The sequence below is a fragment of the Mobula hypostoma genome, chromosome 10, assembly GCF_963921235.1.
Source record: "Mobula hypostoma chromosome 10, sMobHyp1.1, whole genome shotgun sequence".
In the NCBI taxonomy this organism is placed as follows: domain Eukaryota; kingdom Metazoa; phylum Chordata; class Chondrichthyes; order Myliobatiformes; family Myliobatidae; genus Mobula; species Mobula hypostoma.
In genome coordinates this window covers 2,783,129-2,801,968 of record NC_086106.1, presented here as the reverse complement: position 1 = coordinate 2,801,968, position 18,840 = coordinate 2,783,129, and the positions used below count along the sequence as shown (strand labels likewise).

The 18,840-nt window shown below is 40.1% G+C and overlaps 1 protein-coding gene across 2 annotated transcripts in view; it reads left to right on the top strand.

Annotated features, from left to right (window-relative positions):
- supt5h (SPT5 homolog, DSIF elongation factor subunit) overlaps positions 1 to 18,840 on the top strand; it is a 91,555-nt gene that overhangs the window by 59,297 nt on the left and 13,418 nt on the right. For both annotated transcript variants that reach the window (XM_063059882.1, XM_063059881.1), the window contains 4 exons: positions 564 to 710; positions 5,574 to 5,699; positions 9,366 to 9,450; positions 16,359 to 16,466. In XM_063059882.1, coding sequence (XP_062915952.1) covers positions 564 to 710; positions 5,574 to 5,699; positions 9,366 to 9,450; positions 16,359 to 16,466 — 466 coding nt within the window. The remainder of the gene's footprint in view (positions 1 to 563; positions 711 to 5,573; positions 5,700 to 9,365; positions 9,451 to 16,358; positions 16,467 to 18,840) is intronic.

Genomic DNA, 18,840 nt, shown 5'->3' with positions numbered 1-18,840 from the left:
AGTACCTCTGAAATTCCTGAGCTTATCCTCTTTCCTAATGTGAGTAGTAAAGTTGTGGATTCTTAATTGTTGAAGTTCAGAACTTCAGCTAGGATAAAACTAAGGTCAGATTTTTTGTCACGTCTACAGTGAAATGCATTGTTTGTGTCCCTGACCAATACAGTCCAGGAATGTACTGGGGGGGCAGCCTGCTCCTGACATTTTTGTTTTGTAGTGAGAATATGGCATTCTGATTTGTTGGTTAGCAGTAGCAGCAAGGCTGGACTGCATAGACTGCTGTGCTACTAAGTCGAAGGTACTTGCATCAAGGAGCTTGGTTTTCTCCTGTGGGAGAAGATGTTGCTTTTGTTCTAGATAGGTTCACCTCCATTCTTGGCTCCCAGTGAGGTGCGGCAGCCTTTGATGTTTGGGCTGCAGGTGGCTGTGATTGTTGTGAAGAACCTGCGTGTGTACTTGCTGACAGCAAATTGTGCTCTTTCCACCCAGTACCTGTTGTTTAGGACCTCTTGGACGCGGGCTGAGAGCTACAAGCACCTTGTTCATTAAATGTTTGTCATTTGCAGGTCCTTAACATGTACGGGAAGGTTATTACTGTGCGGCACCAAGCGATAACCCGGAAAAAGGATAATAGGTTTGCTGTAGCTCTGGACTCTGAACAAAACAACATTCACGTGAAAGACGTCGTCAAAGTCATTGATGGACCGCATTCAGTAAGGCTTGCTTGCTTGGTTTTTCCTTAAGACCGTAACTACAATAATTTGAAATAGTTGAGTTGTACACATACACATATGCACACGTACACAGTACTGTGCAAAAGTCTTGTGCACCCTAGATTTTTTTATATAAATTTTGTTTTGGATGTTAACTTTTCGTCTTCTGCATTAGTGTGTCAGTAGAAAAGAGTAAGTTTTAGATTTCCAAACATTCGTTTTCCAAAAAGTTAAATGTTGCAGAGAATTTTTTTTGTATTTTGTTAAAGAAAGTAACGTAGTAAGTAATAGATCACTTTTCAAGTAAATACATGATGAATTTGTAGGTATCTAGCCCAGTGCTTAATTAAATGAAGATAACAAACAGGACACTAATAATCAATAATGTAATGAGTGGAATGAACTAAACTGATTTACTGAAACAAACAGGTGTAGAAGGAATTAGTTTGGGCGAAGGACAACCAAACTAAAAGGTGAGGGTGTAGCAGATGTGACCATCAATTCTTACACCTTGGCAAGAGTGAGCAGAACAACAGGACACAAGGTGGTCACCCTGTGTCAGCAAGCAGAAATTTCATAGCAGACAGGAGTTTCAAGACGTGCTGTCCAAGCTCTTCTGAAGAAGCACGAAGGAGTGAGCAAGGTGGATGACTAGAAACACCGTGGTCGGACATGGAAACTAAATGCAGCAGATGAGAGATACATCCAAGTCAGAAGTCCAGCACTGCTATTAGCTCTGAAATCACAGAAGCAACTGGAACCCAAATACACCCCTCTATAGTCTGGAGAAGTCTTGTCAGAGGATGTCTTTATGGAAGAGTTGCTGCCAAAAAGCATTCCTACAAAGTAGAAACAAAGCCAAGAGACTCACCTATGCACAAAAACACAGACTAGCGTGCTGAACAATGGCAGCAAGTGCTGTGGACTGACGAGTCAAAGTTTGAAATGGGAAGCAGTTTGTCAGTAGAAAAGCTACATGAATGAGTGTCTGCAGCCAACAGTGAAGTGTGGTGGGATTTCCTGCAGGCTTGGGGTTGTATTTCTGCAAATGGAGTTGGTGATCTGGTCAGAATTAATGGAATCCTAAATTACAAGCAGATTCTTATACATTACGCAATACCACCAAGGAGGCATCTGATCGGTCCCAACTTCATTCTGCAGCAGGACAGTGACCCTAAACACACAGCCAAGGTCATAAAGAACTATCTTTAGCACAAAGAATTCAGCATGAAGAGCAGAATTATCTGCAGCTTAATGTGAAAAAGACTAAGGAGCTGGTGGTAGACCTGAGGAGAGCTAAGGTACTGGTGACCCCTGTTTCCATCCAGGGGGTCAATGTGGACATGGTGGAGGATTACAAATACCTGGGGATACGAATTGACAATAAACTGGACTGGTCAAAGAACACTGAGGCTGTCTACAAGAAGGGTCAGAGTCGTCTCTATTTCCTGAGGAGACTGAGGTCCTTTAACATCTGCCGGAGGATGCTGAGGATGTTCTACGAGTCTGTGGTGGCCAGTGCGATCATGTTTGCTGTTGTGTGCTGGGGCAGCAGGCTGAGGGTAGCAGACACCAACAGAATCAACAAACTCATTCGTAAGGCCAGTGATGTTGTGGGGATGGAACTGGACTCTCTGACGGTGGTGTCTGAAAAGAGGATGCAGCACAAGTTACATGCCATCTTGGACAATGTCTCCCATCCACTACATAATGTACTGGGTGGGCACAGGAGTACATTCAGCCAGAGACTCATTCCACCGAGATGCAGCACAGAGCATCATAGGAAGTCATTCCTGCCTGTGGCCATCAAACTTTACAACTCCTCCCTTGGAGGGTCAGACACCCTGAGCCAATAGGCTGATCCTGGACTTATTTCCTGGCATAATTTATTACTACTTAATTATTTATGGTTTTATTACTATTTAATTATTTATGGTGCAACTGTAACGAAAACCAATTTCCCCCGGTATGACTATGACCATAAGAAGACCAAGGAGTTCTGCAGCAGATGGTATGGCCTCCTCAGACCCCTGATCTCAACAGCATTGAGCATTCCTGGAGTGACAGAAGCAAATGGGGGGTGGTGGGGGGAGACAGAGCATGGAGACAGGCTCTTCAGCTCAGTGAATCCACACTGATCACCAGTTTACACAGATCCTACATTAATCCCATTTTTCATTCTCCCTCCTCTTTCCCCACCCTCCAGATTCTGATTCTGCCATTTATATGCATACTTGGTTCAAATTGCAGTGGGCAATCAACCTGACAACCCACATACGTTTGTGGTGTTAGGGTTTACTCACACAGTCACAAAAAGAAGCTGCAAAGTCTGCAAACAATGTCTGTGGTCATAATATAAGATATTCTACAGATGCTGGAAATCCAGAGCAACACACACAATGCTGGAGGAACTCAGCAGGTCAGGCAGCATCTGTGGAAATGAATAAACAGTCAATGTTTCAGGCTGACAAACAGTCCCGATGAAAGGCTTCAGCCAAAACTTCGACTGTTTATTCCTCTGCCTGATCTGCTGAGTTCTTCCAGTGTTTTGAATGCCAGAGGTCAGAATTGTGCATGAGTATTTGTTGCTGTGAGGCAGCTGCTCTACTCGCTGTTTGTTGCTGTGTCTGGATTGCAGCTGCAAGAAGTGAAAATTCTACATCTAGGAATGCACCCTACATCCTTTACAAAAAAAAAAAATTTTAAAGAAAGGACAACCCAAGCTGTAGTGAGATTTGAAAATTCATTTCATAATTCAAATGAATACCAAGTGAGAATATTATACAGCTGCTTGTACACTACAGTAGTAACAATAAACCATTGAAATTGCATCAGCACCATATATAATGAAAAACATTCCAGTAATGTTTTGTTAAAACAATTGGTTCTTGGATCTGACTCGATTAGACAGAAAAACACCAACACCAATTATCCACTGAGACCAGGGGTTTCCAACCTGAGGTCCATGTGCCCCTTGCTAAATGGTATTGGTCCATGGCATAAAGAAGGTTGGGAACCCATGACTTAGACCTACAAAACTATATTTACTAGGACAGAACAGAGCAAGCATTAGAATACTTATCTAGACATTTGTGGGCCCTTCTGACTGCAGCACCCATCCCGTTCTGCTGAGCCACAGTGCCATTCACAACCAGCCCGATGGTGAAGCCCCGAAAAACGACCTCAAAGCCCCCCCCCCAAAAGCTCTGTTTCATACCCTTTCTATTGATATGAAGTGCTGCAGTAAGTGGATCAGTATATTAGCACCATCTCAAACCACCGAATCAGAGCCAGTCATCACTTGTCACCACTCTTCACGAGTCCCACCCCTTTGTTCACCATGTTCCCATGGTTGTTCCCACAGTATTGCATTCTTATGGTGTATTTGTGTAGTGTAATCAAAGCTGTAGCCATTTCTGGTATGTTCAAGGCCACAGTGGTGGTGAGTCGTTCACTGCTGGAAGAGCTAGTTATGAGGAGATAGTTACTTAATTATCTCTTCCTTCCCATTGTGCAATGAGCAGAACTCCAGTTGCAACCTATTTGTTTTAGCATGATTTCCCTGATCTTGTATTCTATCCTTCAGGGATTAAAGACAGTTGTCCTGTACACCTTTCAAAAAAGAAACCTTACCTACCTGTCTTGTTACCTTAAGGGATTTGAAGATATTTTAGTAGCGCACGCTCTCTTTCTCTCTTCGTCAGGTCACTCATCTGAGTGCTACTGGTACCATGTAACCCAGTACTACCTGTCGCATGGTTGGGTGGTCGGCGACTAAATCGGCTCCCCCATCAGGCTTGCCTGGTGAGAAGGATGGCTGGACACCCTGCAGAATGAAAAACAAGACCTGTCAAATGGCAGATGAACCCTCTCGTAGGGTCAACGGCCATCTAGCAAACACATGCCGTGAAGCGCGGAAAGGGCATCCCTTGCATCGAAGCTTGGTCTGGCCATTCACTGCAACAGAACTTCCCCCAGCCGTCTTGGACCCCACCGTGCCACTGGATCCGGGAGGGGATGTTGGGAGGGTGGGTCTGGACCTGTGCAACCCCCTACTCACCTCAAGTCCATTCACGCATACGCTGTGCCTTTCTGAGGAACCATCATCATCCTGTGGGATGGATAGCCAGAGAGTAGCGCTCTCCTCTCTTGTGTACCCTACAAAAAATCCTTCCAACACAAAAGAAAGCTCCCATCAGGTTATTCCTATGACTTAAGTTTCTTCAGAGAATTTGTGTACTGGAGGAGAGATCTCTTCTAAGCCCAAGTGAGAATTCATCTGGAATAGCTTCAATCTCACAACCCAGGGAGGGATATATTTGTAAAAGAGAGAGTACAGGAAAAAATATTCAAAATAATTCCGGGTCAGTGAATTTGTAAATCAAATGACATAAATTATAATTGAATGAGTTGAGTCTCGATAGCTGTTGCTGCTAGTTTAATCCAAAGGCAAGTATTCCTGTACATAGAAGAAGACTCAAACCTTCCAATATTTACTTGGAGGTAATTATTTTCATCTTTCATGTAGTCTTTATTCAAATTATTAATTTGTTTTCCCCAGGTATTAGTTGATTAATTATGTATTTTATGCACTTTATATTATTGTTCTCCCAATTAATCTTCAGTGGTTCAGTTTAATGTCAGTGAATGTACAGAGTATACCACTGGAAATCCTTACTCTTCACAGACATCTACAAAACAGAGAGAGAGAGACAAAAAAAACAATGAATGACAGAAAAAGCATTAGAACACAAAATTCATGCAGTCAGCCAGTTTCTATAGGTGAAATGTGTAAGTTTGGCTAAAATATGCAGGCACACAATGGTTTATCTGAACATGTAAAACTGTAAAATTGACTTTCAGGGCCGTGAGGGTGAGATTCGACATTTGTATCGCAGCTTTGCATTCCTACACTGTAAGAAGTTGGTGGAGAATGGCGGCATGTTCGTTTGCAAAACTCGCCACTTGGTACTTGCTGGTGGTGCAAAGGTAAGCATAATAAAACATCTTTTTAGAATCAAAATAAGGAGCATAATTCTGCTCTTAAAGTAAACGTTAAGTTTCCTAAAGTGAGTTGAAAGCTTGTATTTGTGAAATGGGAAGTGTGTTACTGCATTGAGATTAGTGATGAAGATCCTGGCAGCATACCAAGGGAATTTTTATTCCAAATGTTTCCAAAGGTAGTATCAATGCCAAATGTTACCAAGCATTGTGAGTGTAAGTGATGACTGCATACACAAGACTGGATCTGGCTTCAATTCGGAATTTTGTAGTTGTCTTTGTTTAAAAAGTTCAAGGTAAATTTATTAACATATATGGCACCATATACAACCATGAGATTTTTTTTGTGGGCATTCACAGTAAATACAAGAAATACAATAGAATCGATGAAAGACGACACCCTACAGGAATGACAAACATCCAAAGTGCAAAAGACAACAGACTGTGTAAACATTAAAAGAAAGAAAAAGAAATAATAATAAATAAATAAACAATAAATATTGAGTGGCAGAGTCCTTGAAAGTGAGTCCATAGGTTGTGGAATCAGTTCTGTGCTGGGGTGAGCGAAGTTTTCCCCTTTGGTTCAAGACCCTGATGATTGAGGGGTAGTGACTGTTCCTGAACCTGGTGGTGTGAATCCCAGGGCTACCTGATGGCAGAAGCGAGAAAAGAGCACTTGGGGATGGTGGTGCTCCTTGATGATGGATGCTGCTTTCCAGCAACAGTGTTTCATGTAGGTGTTGCTCAGTGGTGGAGAGGACTTGACTGGTGATGGACTGGGCTATATCCACTACTTGTTGTGAGATTTTTCATTCAAGGACATTGGTGTTTCCATACCAGGCTGTGATGCAACCAACCAATATACTCTCCACTACACATCTATAGAAGTTGTGAAATTCATCTTCATATCTATATTTTGACTGCTTTTGAGTTCTCTTCCTCAAAGAGCCTTGAACATTTTTAAGACAGATATAGACAGAATTTTTGATAAACCAGGGTGTGAAAGGTTGCTGATCTGGACAGAAGTGGAGAGCTGAGGTTACAGCTAGATCTTATTAGGTAGTAGAGGGGCTTGAAGGACCAAAAGGCCTCTTGCTCTTAATTTTTGTCTGTCTAGAAGTCTGAAATGAAACTGGAACCACTGCAAATGCTCAGCAGTTTCAGAGATAGAAATCAGTTTCAGAGATAGAATTAAAGTTGCAGGTCCACGACACAAAAATTTTAAATTATTTTTTTTGAACTGCAGAGAAAGGGGAGAGGTGGAAAGAATAGATTTGGATTTATCAATGACATGGGCATTGAAATGTAAAGTGAAACGCGTTGTTTGCATTGAGAACCAAAATAGCCAATGTTGAGCCAATGGTACATCCCTAAAGGGGATGTCTGTGATCAAGAGAGACTGGATGCAACATGATGGTGCTGTCTGAGAGAGGGTGGTGAAGTCCTGTTAATCATTACTGATCTGTGTTGGAGAGATGCAATACAGGGATAAATTTAAATGGAAGCAGAGCTGGAACTGTGAGGAACAAAGTGATAGTAATACTACAAACCTAAAGTAAAACTGTACTGGAAATACTCAGCAGATCAGATAACACTTACGGAGAGAGAAAAGTAGAATCACCATTCCAAGCTGAAGGCTTGCACCCAAAAAATAAAATTTTCAGAGTTCTAAAGTTCAAGATAAATTTATTATCAAACTGTATATATATGTTACCATATACATCACTGAGATACATTTTTCTTACGGGCATACTCAATAAATCCAAGAACCATAATAGAATTAATGAAAGACTGCACCAACAGGATGGACAAACAACTCGTGCAAAAGCTAACAAACTATCGAAATACAAATGAATAAAAGCAATAAATATCGAGAACATGAGATGATGAGTCCTTGAAAGAGTCCTCCTCTTTCCTTAACATCTTTCTGTTACTATGTTGATTTGGTACTTTTGAGTGTTCCTTATTCTTGTCTGACAGAGTTATTCTGTTTCTCCACTTTTCCCTCTTGTTTTTCTTACTGAAGTCCTTTACCGTTTCTCCTCCCCACCCCCAAAACAGTTTCAGTTCTCAACACTTACTGCTTTATTCCATTTTATCCAACCTTGGATATTCCTTGTTGTCTTGAACTTCCTCTCCTTTAAAGGAACACATTGACCCTGAATTCTCACTGTTTCACTTTTAAAGATTACCTCTTGTCAGCCTTACTTGCAGGTAACTGCCTAATTATGCCAGTCCAGCTTTCCTTTTTGAAATTGGCATTTCCTCAATTAATGGCCTTAATTTATGATCTGTCCTTTTTTTTTCCCCTCTATAACCACCTCGAAGATGTATGGTCATCATTTCCCATTGAACTCCCTCTACTTGTCTGTGGAATCCTAAAGCTGCAAGTTTAATTTGCCAGAAGTGAGAGGAATTACTTCTCTGTTTCCACAAACTTATTAATAATGCCTACTTGTCTGTCATTCGAACTTACAGCTCACAAATACCCCAACTTATGCACAGCCTATACATATGAACTGCATTTGGGAGATCAGTGGGATGGATTTGCTGGCTGATGCAGGGCTGGGGGACATCTCCTGCCAAGTGGGAACTTGGTTCATGGCCACGTTTCAAACTTGCAAACTGTTTGGTACAAACAGCTCACAACCATAAGGCTCTTGAACCAAGGGGGAATAACGTGGCTCAGCTTCACTTCGCCCATCGTTGAAATGTTCCCTCAACCAATGGACTAACTTTCAAGGACTTTTCATCTCATGTTCTTGATGTTTATTGCTATATTATTTATTATTATTAGTCATATAAAAGTACAGGTCAGAAACAGGCCTGTCTAGTCCATGCTGAACCATTTAAACAGCCTCGTCCTATCGACCTGCCCGCCATACCCCAACCATCCATGTACCTATCCAAATTTCTCTTAAATGTTGAAATTGACTTTGCATGCACCATTTGTGTTGGCAACTCATTCCACACTCTCATGATCCTCTAAGTGAAGAATTTTCCCATTATGTTCCCCTTAAACTTTTTACTTTTTACCCTTAACCCATGACCTCTGGTTGTAGTCCCACCCAACACCAGTGGAAAAAGCCTGCTTGCATTTACCCTATGTATACCCCTCATAATTTTGTATAATTTGATCAAATCTCCCCTCGATCATCTACATTCCAAGGAATAAAGTTGTTCCTCTTTACTTCTATTTGTATTTGCATAGTTTGTTGTCTTCTGGACTCTGGTTAAACGCCCAAGTTGGATGATCTTTCATTTACTCTATTATGGTTATTGGTTTTATTGAGTACGCCCACAAGAAAAGGAATCGCAGGGTTATATATGGTGATGTGTGTGCTTTGATAATAAATTTACTTTGAACGGGATCATGGTGTAATCTGGGATGGACCTGTATCAACACTTGTACAGCCATTTTGAGAAAACAGATTAAATTTTCCTTTAAACTAGAACTGCTTCTTCACCTTGCATTACAATCAATAATTGTTCACCAATTTTAAGCAGGGGAAAATGTTGGAAGCAGGTAGCATAAATCAGAGTTCCAGGCCAGGGACATTTCCTTGTGCTGCGTCCTTCCAGAATTTGCTGTTTTCTTTCAGATTTCAAATGTCTGATATTTCTCTTAATTCATTACTTTTACTTCTGTTGTAGCCAAGGGATGTTACAAATTTCACAGTGGGTGGATTTGCTCCAATGAGCCCCCGGATCAGCAGTCCGATGCACCCCAGTGGTGGAGGTGAGTGAGTGCCCACTGTCATCACCGCGACTGAAATCTGGTTCAGCCCAACACGACCCATTGATATAAGCCTACGTGACCCTGTGTTCTGTTCCTAAAGTGTGCCCTCTCATTGGTATCATACAATTGGGAGTAAGGGTACACAACAGATAATTTACTGCTCTAAAAATCTAGAATCCTAATTATGACCTAGAAACATACAGTGGATTCCTTTTAATTGGGACACATCGTGACCAGTACATTCAGGCCCAATTAAGCAGCTGCCCAATTAGCCAAACCCTCATGGAAATAGTTAAAAAGATATATATTTTTTAAAAAAAGGCACACTTCCGTTTAACTGAGTAACAAATTATGGACTTATTTAAATGAAATACAGAATAAATTAGAACACTATCAATGCTAATACAGTACTATAAGGCTGTGTATTAGTTCTTAATAGTTATTAATGGAGGAATTCATCCAGTGAATGCTGCCGTGTTCTTTTGATTGACTGTAAATGAATAAAATCAGCGCAAACACCTACAGCAGATAATGGACTGCCTTCATACAATGCTTTTGACAGTTGCAACCTCCAATTCTTCATTTTCACTGTAACATTCAAGATGATTGTCAATTACTCAAATTCTTCGTAGTTCCTAACTTGTGAAATAGTGAAATCGGGGGACTTCCGGGTCATCAAGGGAATGGCGGCGTAAGGAAAAGGTCTCTCGACAAAAACGAAGGTAAACTGCCCCAAAATCGAATTTAGACAAATACTTAATATTGCATAACTATATTAATAAAAGGGGCAAGGATGATGTCTAAGAACAAGAATAAAAAGTCCGCTCCGAAGGCTGATAAACATAAAGAGATGCAGCAAGGCGACGGGCCTAGCTCCCCCACGGCAAGCCAGGACGGAGATAATGAGGGGAAATCGGTGACTCTGTCTTTGATTCTCGGAGAGATTCGCGAGTTCCGACAAGATAACAGCAAACAGCTGGAAGATATTAAAGGAGAAATAGTAAAAACTAACTCGCGGATAGATGAAGCCGAAGCGAGGATTGTTGGAATTGAAGAGAAGCTACAAAACGCCGAGGAAGTGATAGCAGAAATGCTGAAGCTACAAGACCAGCTCCAGTGGAAACTAATAGATCAAGAAGGCCGCTCGAGAAGGGAAAATGTGAGGATCTACGGAGTTCCGGAAGGAACCGAAGGTAAACCCGGATTGATGATTCCCTTCATAGAGAAGCTGCTTAGAGAGAACCTTGATATACCGGCCGCAAAAGACCTACAGATAGAAAGGGCTCACCGCGCGTTGGCACCACAGCCTCCGGCAGGTGCCCAGCCCAGATCGATTCTGATCAGATTTCTCAGTTACAGAAGGAAGGAAGAGGTGCTTAAAAGAGCATGGCAAAAGAAAGGTTTCATGTGGAACAACTGCAAAATCAGTTTAGACCACGACTACACACCGGGGATTCTTGCCAGACGGAAGGAATATACGGAAACACGGAGAGTCCTGAAGGAAAACAACATCAGATTCCAGACCCTGTATCCAGCTCGGCTGAGAGTCTTTTACGACGAAGGGACAAAAACTTACGCTACGGTGGAGGAGGCAACGTTGGACCTGGCGGACCGGGGACTACCTATTAAAATTATCACCCAACCGGAGTCGCTACTGGAGAGGATTCGGCAGAAGTCGTGGCAGTTAGTGGGGCGAGGACGCTCCACTCGAACCAGAGTGTCAAACTACAAGGAAAAGCTGCAAATATTCAGACACGAATGTACAGAGAATACAGATTAATTAAGAGAAATGACTGAAAAGAGTAAATCGGACTTAAAAGTAAAATGAAAACTGGTAACTGAAAATAAACTAGGCGGAATAACTTGAATGATAGCAATATGGTCGAGACATAAATAGGAGAAAATTCTCTATGATTATTCAAACTGCTGAGGGCCCTCTAACACAGGGTGAAGATAGAGGTTATCCCTCTGAACTGAGGCGGGTCGGTGCTCAGGCCTCACTGTGGGAAGTCGGGAAAAATTTTCAAATGTTATACGTTCAGAAATGTCTAGGGTGTGGTTATATGTCTTGGTTTACTGTTGAGAAGGGATTGCTTACTGTTTGGTTAGAAAAGGAGAGTGCTTTTTTTCTACTAGAGAAAAATGCAAACTGAATTGGTAAAAATAATTTCCTATAATGTTAATGGGGTTTTGAATCCAATTAAAAGAAACAAGATTATGTCTAAATTGAAAAAAGAGAGGGCACAAATAGCTTTCCTTCAGGAAACACATATGAGCCAATCTGAACATGGAAAATTAAAAAGAATGGGCTTAAAGCATGTATTTTATTCATCATATAAATTGAGTCACAAAAGAGGGGTAGCTACTTTAATATCAAGTACTCTTAATTATGAACATATTTCAGAGACTAGAGACAAAGAAGGACGGTTTGTAAAAATCACAGGAAGAATAGAAGGTACAGAAATAACATTGCTGAATGTTTATGCTCCTCCAGGTAGTGAATGGTCATTTTATAGACACATTTTTGACCTAATGGTCAGTTCTCGAGGGGTAGTAATTTGTGGAGGGGATTTTAATATTAGATTAAATCCTATATTAGATTCTTCAAGAATAGTTACTCAGAATAAACCTCTGACTCGGAAAGTGAATTCATTGATGGAGGAGTTGGGAATTATAGATGTCTGGAGGGAATTACACCCTACTAGTAAAGATTATACATATTACTCTTTCCCTCATTCAGCCTATTCAAGGATAGACTATTTCTTTATCTTTAATACAGATAGACTCAGGATAAAAAACTGTAATATTGCAACAATTGATCTGTCGGATCATAGCCCAGTCTCTATGTCTCTAATCCTGGAAAGGAAAATGAGGAAAACACTATGGAGGCTAAACTCACATATACTCAATAACCCAAAAGTAATGGAGAGATTAAGGGGAGAAATCAAAGAATATCTAGACCTTAATGACACGGGAGAAACATCACCAGTGATTTTATGGGATACATTGAAAGCTGTACTGAGAGGGAAAATTATTTCCATTACTACTCACATGAAAAAAATCAGTGCCCAAAAATTAGCAGACCTTCAAGGAAAATTAAAACAACTTCAAGTTGTAGATAGCAACAAAAGTAATTCAAATCGAAAACAGGAAATTAGGAAATTGCAAAGTGAAATTGATGATATTTATACGTTGGAAACTCAAAAGAAATTTTCTTTACCTGAGACAAAAGAATTATGAAGTAGGAGGTAAATCAGCTAGATTATTAGCATATAAATTACGAAAACAACAAGCAGACAATACAATTCATAAAATAAAGAATCCAAAGACAAAGCTTGTGGAGAGTACAATAGGGAAAATTCAAGAGAGTTTTGAAACATATTATCGAGAGCTGTACTCCCAACCCTGGGCCCCCAATGAGCCCTATATAGACAGTGTATTGAATTTTTTAGATCTACCTAAACTTACAGATTTACAAAATGAAAGTTTATTAGAACCAGTAACTGTCAAAGAACTGAAGGTGGCCATCTCTAGGTTAAAGGCTGGAAAGTCCCCGGGTTCTGATGGGTTTACGTCAGAGTGGTACAAGTCCCTGAAGACACAGTTAGCCCCATTACTACTTAACACCTTTAATTGGATCTTGCAGAGAGGAGAAACTCCACCTTCCTGGAGAGAAGCGATTATTTCAGTTATTCCTAAAGAGGGTAAAGATAAACTAGAATGTGGCAATTATCGGCCAATTAGTGTTCTTAATTTAGATTACAAACTATTTACATCTATATTAGCGCGCAGATTGGAAAAGCTTTTACCTGGCCTAATCCATTTAGACCAGACTGGATTTATTCAACAAAGGCAAACACAGGACAACATAAGGAGAACTCTGCACATATTAGAACAGGTTAATAAGAACGAGACAGAGACAATGGATTGGACGCTGAGAAAGCTTTTGATTCGGTTAGTTGGGCATTCCTATACAGAGTGTTAGGAAGATTCGGCTTTCAAGAAAGGTTTATTAAAGTAATTCAGACTCTATATGACAGCCCTACAGCCCGAATTAAGATAAATGGGGACCTCTCTGACTCCTTCATTTTAGAGAGAGGCACTAGACAGGGATGCCCAATTTCTCCTCTCCTTTTTGCGCTATACATTGAACCACTTGCCCAACTAATAAGACAGAGCGAAATCGTAAAAGGTATCAAGGTGGCAGGGATTGAACAGAAAGTGGCGTTATTCGCAGATGATGTTTTGGTCTATCTGAGTGAACCAGAAAAATCATTTATAGGATTGTTTACACTGTTGGATGACTTTGGGAAAATATCAGCTTATAAAATAAATGTAAAGAAAACGCAGGTTATGTCCCTAAATTATACACCATCCAAAAAAATTACAGGATACATACGATCTTAAGTGGGAAGCTAAATCATTAAAATATTTAGGAATAACCCTGCCGAAGGATCTTACAACACTGTCACAGGTAAATTATGGGCCATTAATCTCAGAGATAAAAGCAGATATGCATAGATGGAATCTTATCCCCTTTTTAAGTTTAAATTCAAGGATAAATACTATAAAAATGAATATTCTTCCTCGGTTATTATATCTTTTCCGTACTTTACCAGTGGAGGTGGATGATAATCAATTCAGGGAATGGGACAAATGGATTTCCCGCTTCATTTGGCAAGGAAGGAAACCTAGAATTCGATATAACACCTTACAGTTAGGGAAGGAAGGAGGAGGTATGGTTCTTCCTTGCCTGAGAAATTATTTTTATGCCTCACAGATAACCCCTCTGTTATATTGGTGTAATAGGGAATATAAGGCTAGATGGAAGGAAATGGAATTTGGATTAGTTGACAGTTTTCCTCTTCAGGCCTCAATAGCTGACAAAGGATTGATGGCCCAGTTGGAAAAATTTAATAATGCTTGGATAAATCTTACATTAAAAGTATGGCAGAAGGTGGTTAATTCATGTGGAATTAATAACATGTTAAAACTCTTTAGATGGTGTGCATATGATACCGAATTCCTTCCCAACAGAGGAGATAAAAGATTTGAGCTATGGATAAAGAAAGGTCTTACAACCTACCTCTCATTTATAGATAAAAGAGTATTACGAAGTTTCCAAATCCTGCAGGACAAACATGGCCTAGAACATAATGACTTTTTTAGGTACCTTCAAATACGAAACTATGTTAACCAGAGTTGTAGATATACAGACCTATCAACAGTAGAATTAGAATTTTTCAAGATTCTGAATTCGGCTTGCAGTTCAATACCTAGTAAATCAGTTTCTCGCCTATATAATGCACTCTCCCATGCTAAAAATGTAAATACACTATATATTAAAGAGAAGCGGGAGAAAGAAGTGGGGTTGGTACTTTCAGAGAAGGCTTGGGGGAAAATCTGCAGCTTTCAATGGTCCTCGACTAATTCTTTGACTTGGAGAGAACATTGTTGGAAAAACATTATAAGATACTTCAAGACCCCATATCAGGAAAAATATAAAGATACAAATGTGATGTGTTGGAGAAGGTGCGGCTCCAAGGAGGCAAATCATTTTCATATTTTCTGGGATTGCCCTAAATTAAGTCTATTTTGGGAAGGTATTCATAGAACATTAGTTAAGGTACTTAGGTCCCAGATACCTCTGAACTTTGAGACGCTCTATTTGGGGCATGTATTGTTCCTTGAACAGAAGGAAGATATAAAGTTGCTGCAGGCCCTCTTAGTGGCAAGTAAGAAATCAGTCACTAGAAAATGGCTAAATCCAATACCACCTACATTAGAAGATTGGTACGAAATTATCTTGGAAATATTTAAAATGGAAAAGTTGACTTACTCCCTGAGAACTCAAAAAGAAACATTTTATCAAATCTGGAATAAATGGATTGAATATATAATCCCAATGCGAGCAGACTTTAGATGACTCTCCTAATGATTTATATTGCTCTTCTCATCAACACAGTAATATTGCTAACGTAAGCACCCCTAGTCTAAATGTTTGGTTTTTTTTTGGAAAATAGAGAATTAACACAAGTAAAGGGAAAGATTTGGGAAAGGGACAAAAAAAAAAGAAAAAATTAAGTAAATAAGTACATAGGGATTGGATAATTATGTCTGCGGGCAGGAACAAGCACGAACAAATTGGGATATAAACACCTACAATGGTTGGTATATAGGCTTGTATGCAACATTTTGGACCAGTGGAAATGGTCCAGAAGGGTTGTATGGAAACTATTATTACCATTTTTCTTAACAACTAATTTCATTACTTAGCCTAATAGGTTAGACTTACCACAGTACATAATTATCTATTTAAATGTTTATTTTCCTTTTATATCATCTCAATGTGTACTTAAGAATGTATAAATAATTGTAGTTTTATACATATAAAAAATGGAAAAGGTTATATGTGTGAAAAAAGTACATGATAATTGTGAATTCCTTATCCAAATAAAAATAAAATTAAAAATAAAATCCAAAAAAAAAGAAAAGAAATAGTGAAATCATTTTCACTCCCAGCTGTTTTTGGCATCTCCAAGCCTAAATGCTTGTGTAACTCTCGCTTCGGCTAGCGCTTTAATATAGGGGGTGATAGCCCCCAGCCTGGCCAAACTTAAGAAATCTTGTTTGGGTGGATGCTGCACGATGATTCCCCTGTTACAAACCAGTGCCCCGAAATAACCCCGACAGAAATCACTACTTATAACTGACTCTATTTGAAAACCTTCTGCTCTAAGCAGGGTGTAGTGTTTTATTTCACTTATTTTTCTGACTTGCGTTTTGTGCATTTGCCTTATTTCCATGCTGAGGTGTAGATTGTCTGTGCAATTGGTATATTTTGATGGTTAGTTAACAGCTTTTATTTTTGCAACTATGCAGAAACGGGTAACTATTTTATCTTACAGCCCCTCGAGGTGGCGGATTTGGAGGACAAGGAATGGGCCGTGGTCGAGGACGCAGAGACAATGATTTGATTGGACAGACAGTTCGCATTTCACAAGGGCCTTATAAAGGTTTGTCTGAAACAGACTTTTTAAAATAATGCCAGCTTGTGAAGGCCACTTGATTGAGATAATATGCACCACTGGACCTGCTAAACTTGTGGTACTGCCGGTTCCTGATATACAATTTTGTTTTCACTGTCTCCCTAGCGTCAGGTTTTATACATCAATTTTTTAAAGCAGTAGAAATTTCTATGTAAACAAATCAGTTATTGCAGTTCAAAAGTATTAATTCTTCTTCTTGGGCCTTTAGCTCCCGGAGGAGCATAGGCCATTGGTGGCTTCCCATCTCCATCGTCTACAGAGTCAATTGTATGGTTGAGGTTCATCAATGTTTCTATTATCCGCTATACAGGGGATTGGCCTATACGGTGTTATAAGAATCACCCCTTGTAATAATGATCAGGGAGGCATAGAGAGAATCTGTAAATAATGTACCTTTATTGACTCAACTGAAGAACATGTGAACTCACACAAACAAATATCTATGTGCACACCTGCTGAGTGAGCTTCCATGAGCTGTCAAAAACTGAAAAAGTATAATACCAGTTAAAAAGGAGTTGCTGCTGCTGGCCACATATTCCTCCCGGTCCTGTTTTGATCTCCACATATCCATGGGATACTTCACATCCACGAAAGTTGGTCAGAGTTTCCGATGCCAGCACACTAGAAGCATCTGTTTTTATATTCATCCTTACTGATTCCAATATTACATTCCAGTGTCATTGGTTGTAAGTCATGTGTCTGACTTTTTATACCTCTTTATTGGCTTTATTCCATGCCAGCATCCATTCCCAGCAAGTGACAATCGGTAATTTATGGTCCTTCATTCTCAATCAACAACCAGCTTAAGTCACACAGAACAGATTCAGACCGCAACAGTCAAAAACCTGTATGTTGTATCCAACCAAGTGACACCTCACAAATAACTTCTTATTTGGAAATGATCCCTAGTTCAGCAGATTACCTGAAGCATTTTTGTGTCAACTTTAAAACAACGATCAAGCCGAGTGACAGACTCTCAAAATGGAGAACAGTCTCTTCATAAAATAGCCGCCTCCACCCCTTCACTCGTGGCAATAACAAAGGCAATTGGTCTGGCTGCTCCCACTGTCCTTGATTTATTTGAATTCACTGATTTGCAGACTGTTGCTCTTTCTGGCCAACAACAGCTTCACCCTGTTGGCCGGCTTAAACCTGTTTCCACCTCTCGTAATAGGGACATAGGGCTGGACTTTGAGAGGCAAAAGTTCTAATTAGTAGCCTGTGTATTGATAATTGATGATCTTCCTGACTGCCTGATCATCACTGTACCACCTCAAAAGCAGAAACTTAATGTTTGTTTTATAACTCTTACTTTGTAATACTTTGTGTGGCCTAGTACCTGTCTAGGCAGGAGCCACAGGAAGAGATCATACAATAGTGAATAGTTATTCAACCGCAGAGTCTGTGCTATTACTCAGTATGATTTAGCCTCACCTTCTCCTTCTCCCTTCTACTTGTTTTTGTAACCGTTGAGTAGCAAAATTCTACAACTCAGTCTTCTGACTTTAATTTGACCACTGGCCTGATTTTCTTTGTTTGGGAGCAGGTGGTGTTTCAGAATTCCCCTCTACCCCGAAGAGGTTAAATCTCATTTGGGGTTAAAATAGTTATGAATTAAATATTTTAACCCCAAATGAGATTTAACTCAAGCAATTAATTCTCACTTAATTATAGATACTTCACTTCCAATTGTAAATAAGGGTGAAAGGTGGAATGTTTGAGGGGTGTCTTTGTCACCGAGAGGGTGGGGGATCTCATTGAAGCATACTGATTATTGAAAGGCCTAGGTAAAGTAGGTGTGGATAGGAGTTTCGTATAGTGGGGGAGTCTAGGATCAGAGGGCACAGACTGAATGTTGAACAATGTCCCTTTACAAGAGAGATGAAGAGGGGTTTCTTGAGTCAGAACGTAGTGAATCTGTGGAATTAATTGCCACAGACAACTGTGGAGGCCAAGTCATTGAGTATATTCAACGCTGAGGTTGAAAGGCTCTTGATTAGTCAGGTGTTGAAGGTTATGCGGAGAAGGCAGGGGATTGGAGATAATAAATCAGCCATGAATGAATGGTGGAGCAGACTTGATGGGCTGAATGGCCTAGTACTAATGGTGGTAGTGTGGAAAGAGCTGCCAGGGGGAAGTGGTGAATGCTGGTTTGATCTAACATTTTAAGAGAAGCTTGGATAAGTACATGGATGGGAGTGGTGTGGAGGGCTATAATTCAGATGCAAGTTGATGGGCCTAGGCAGAATAATAGTTTGGTATGGACTAGACGGGCTGAAGGGCCTGTTTCTCTGTTATAGTTCTTTGACTACAACCCCCTTCACAGTAGAGCTCTGCTCTT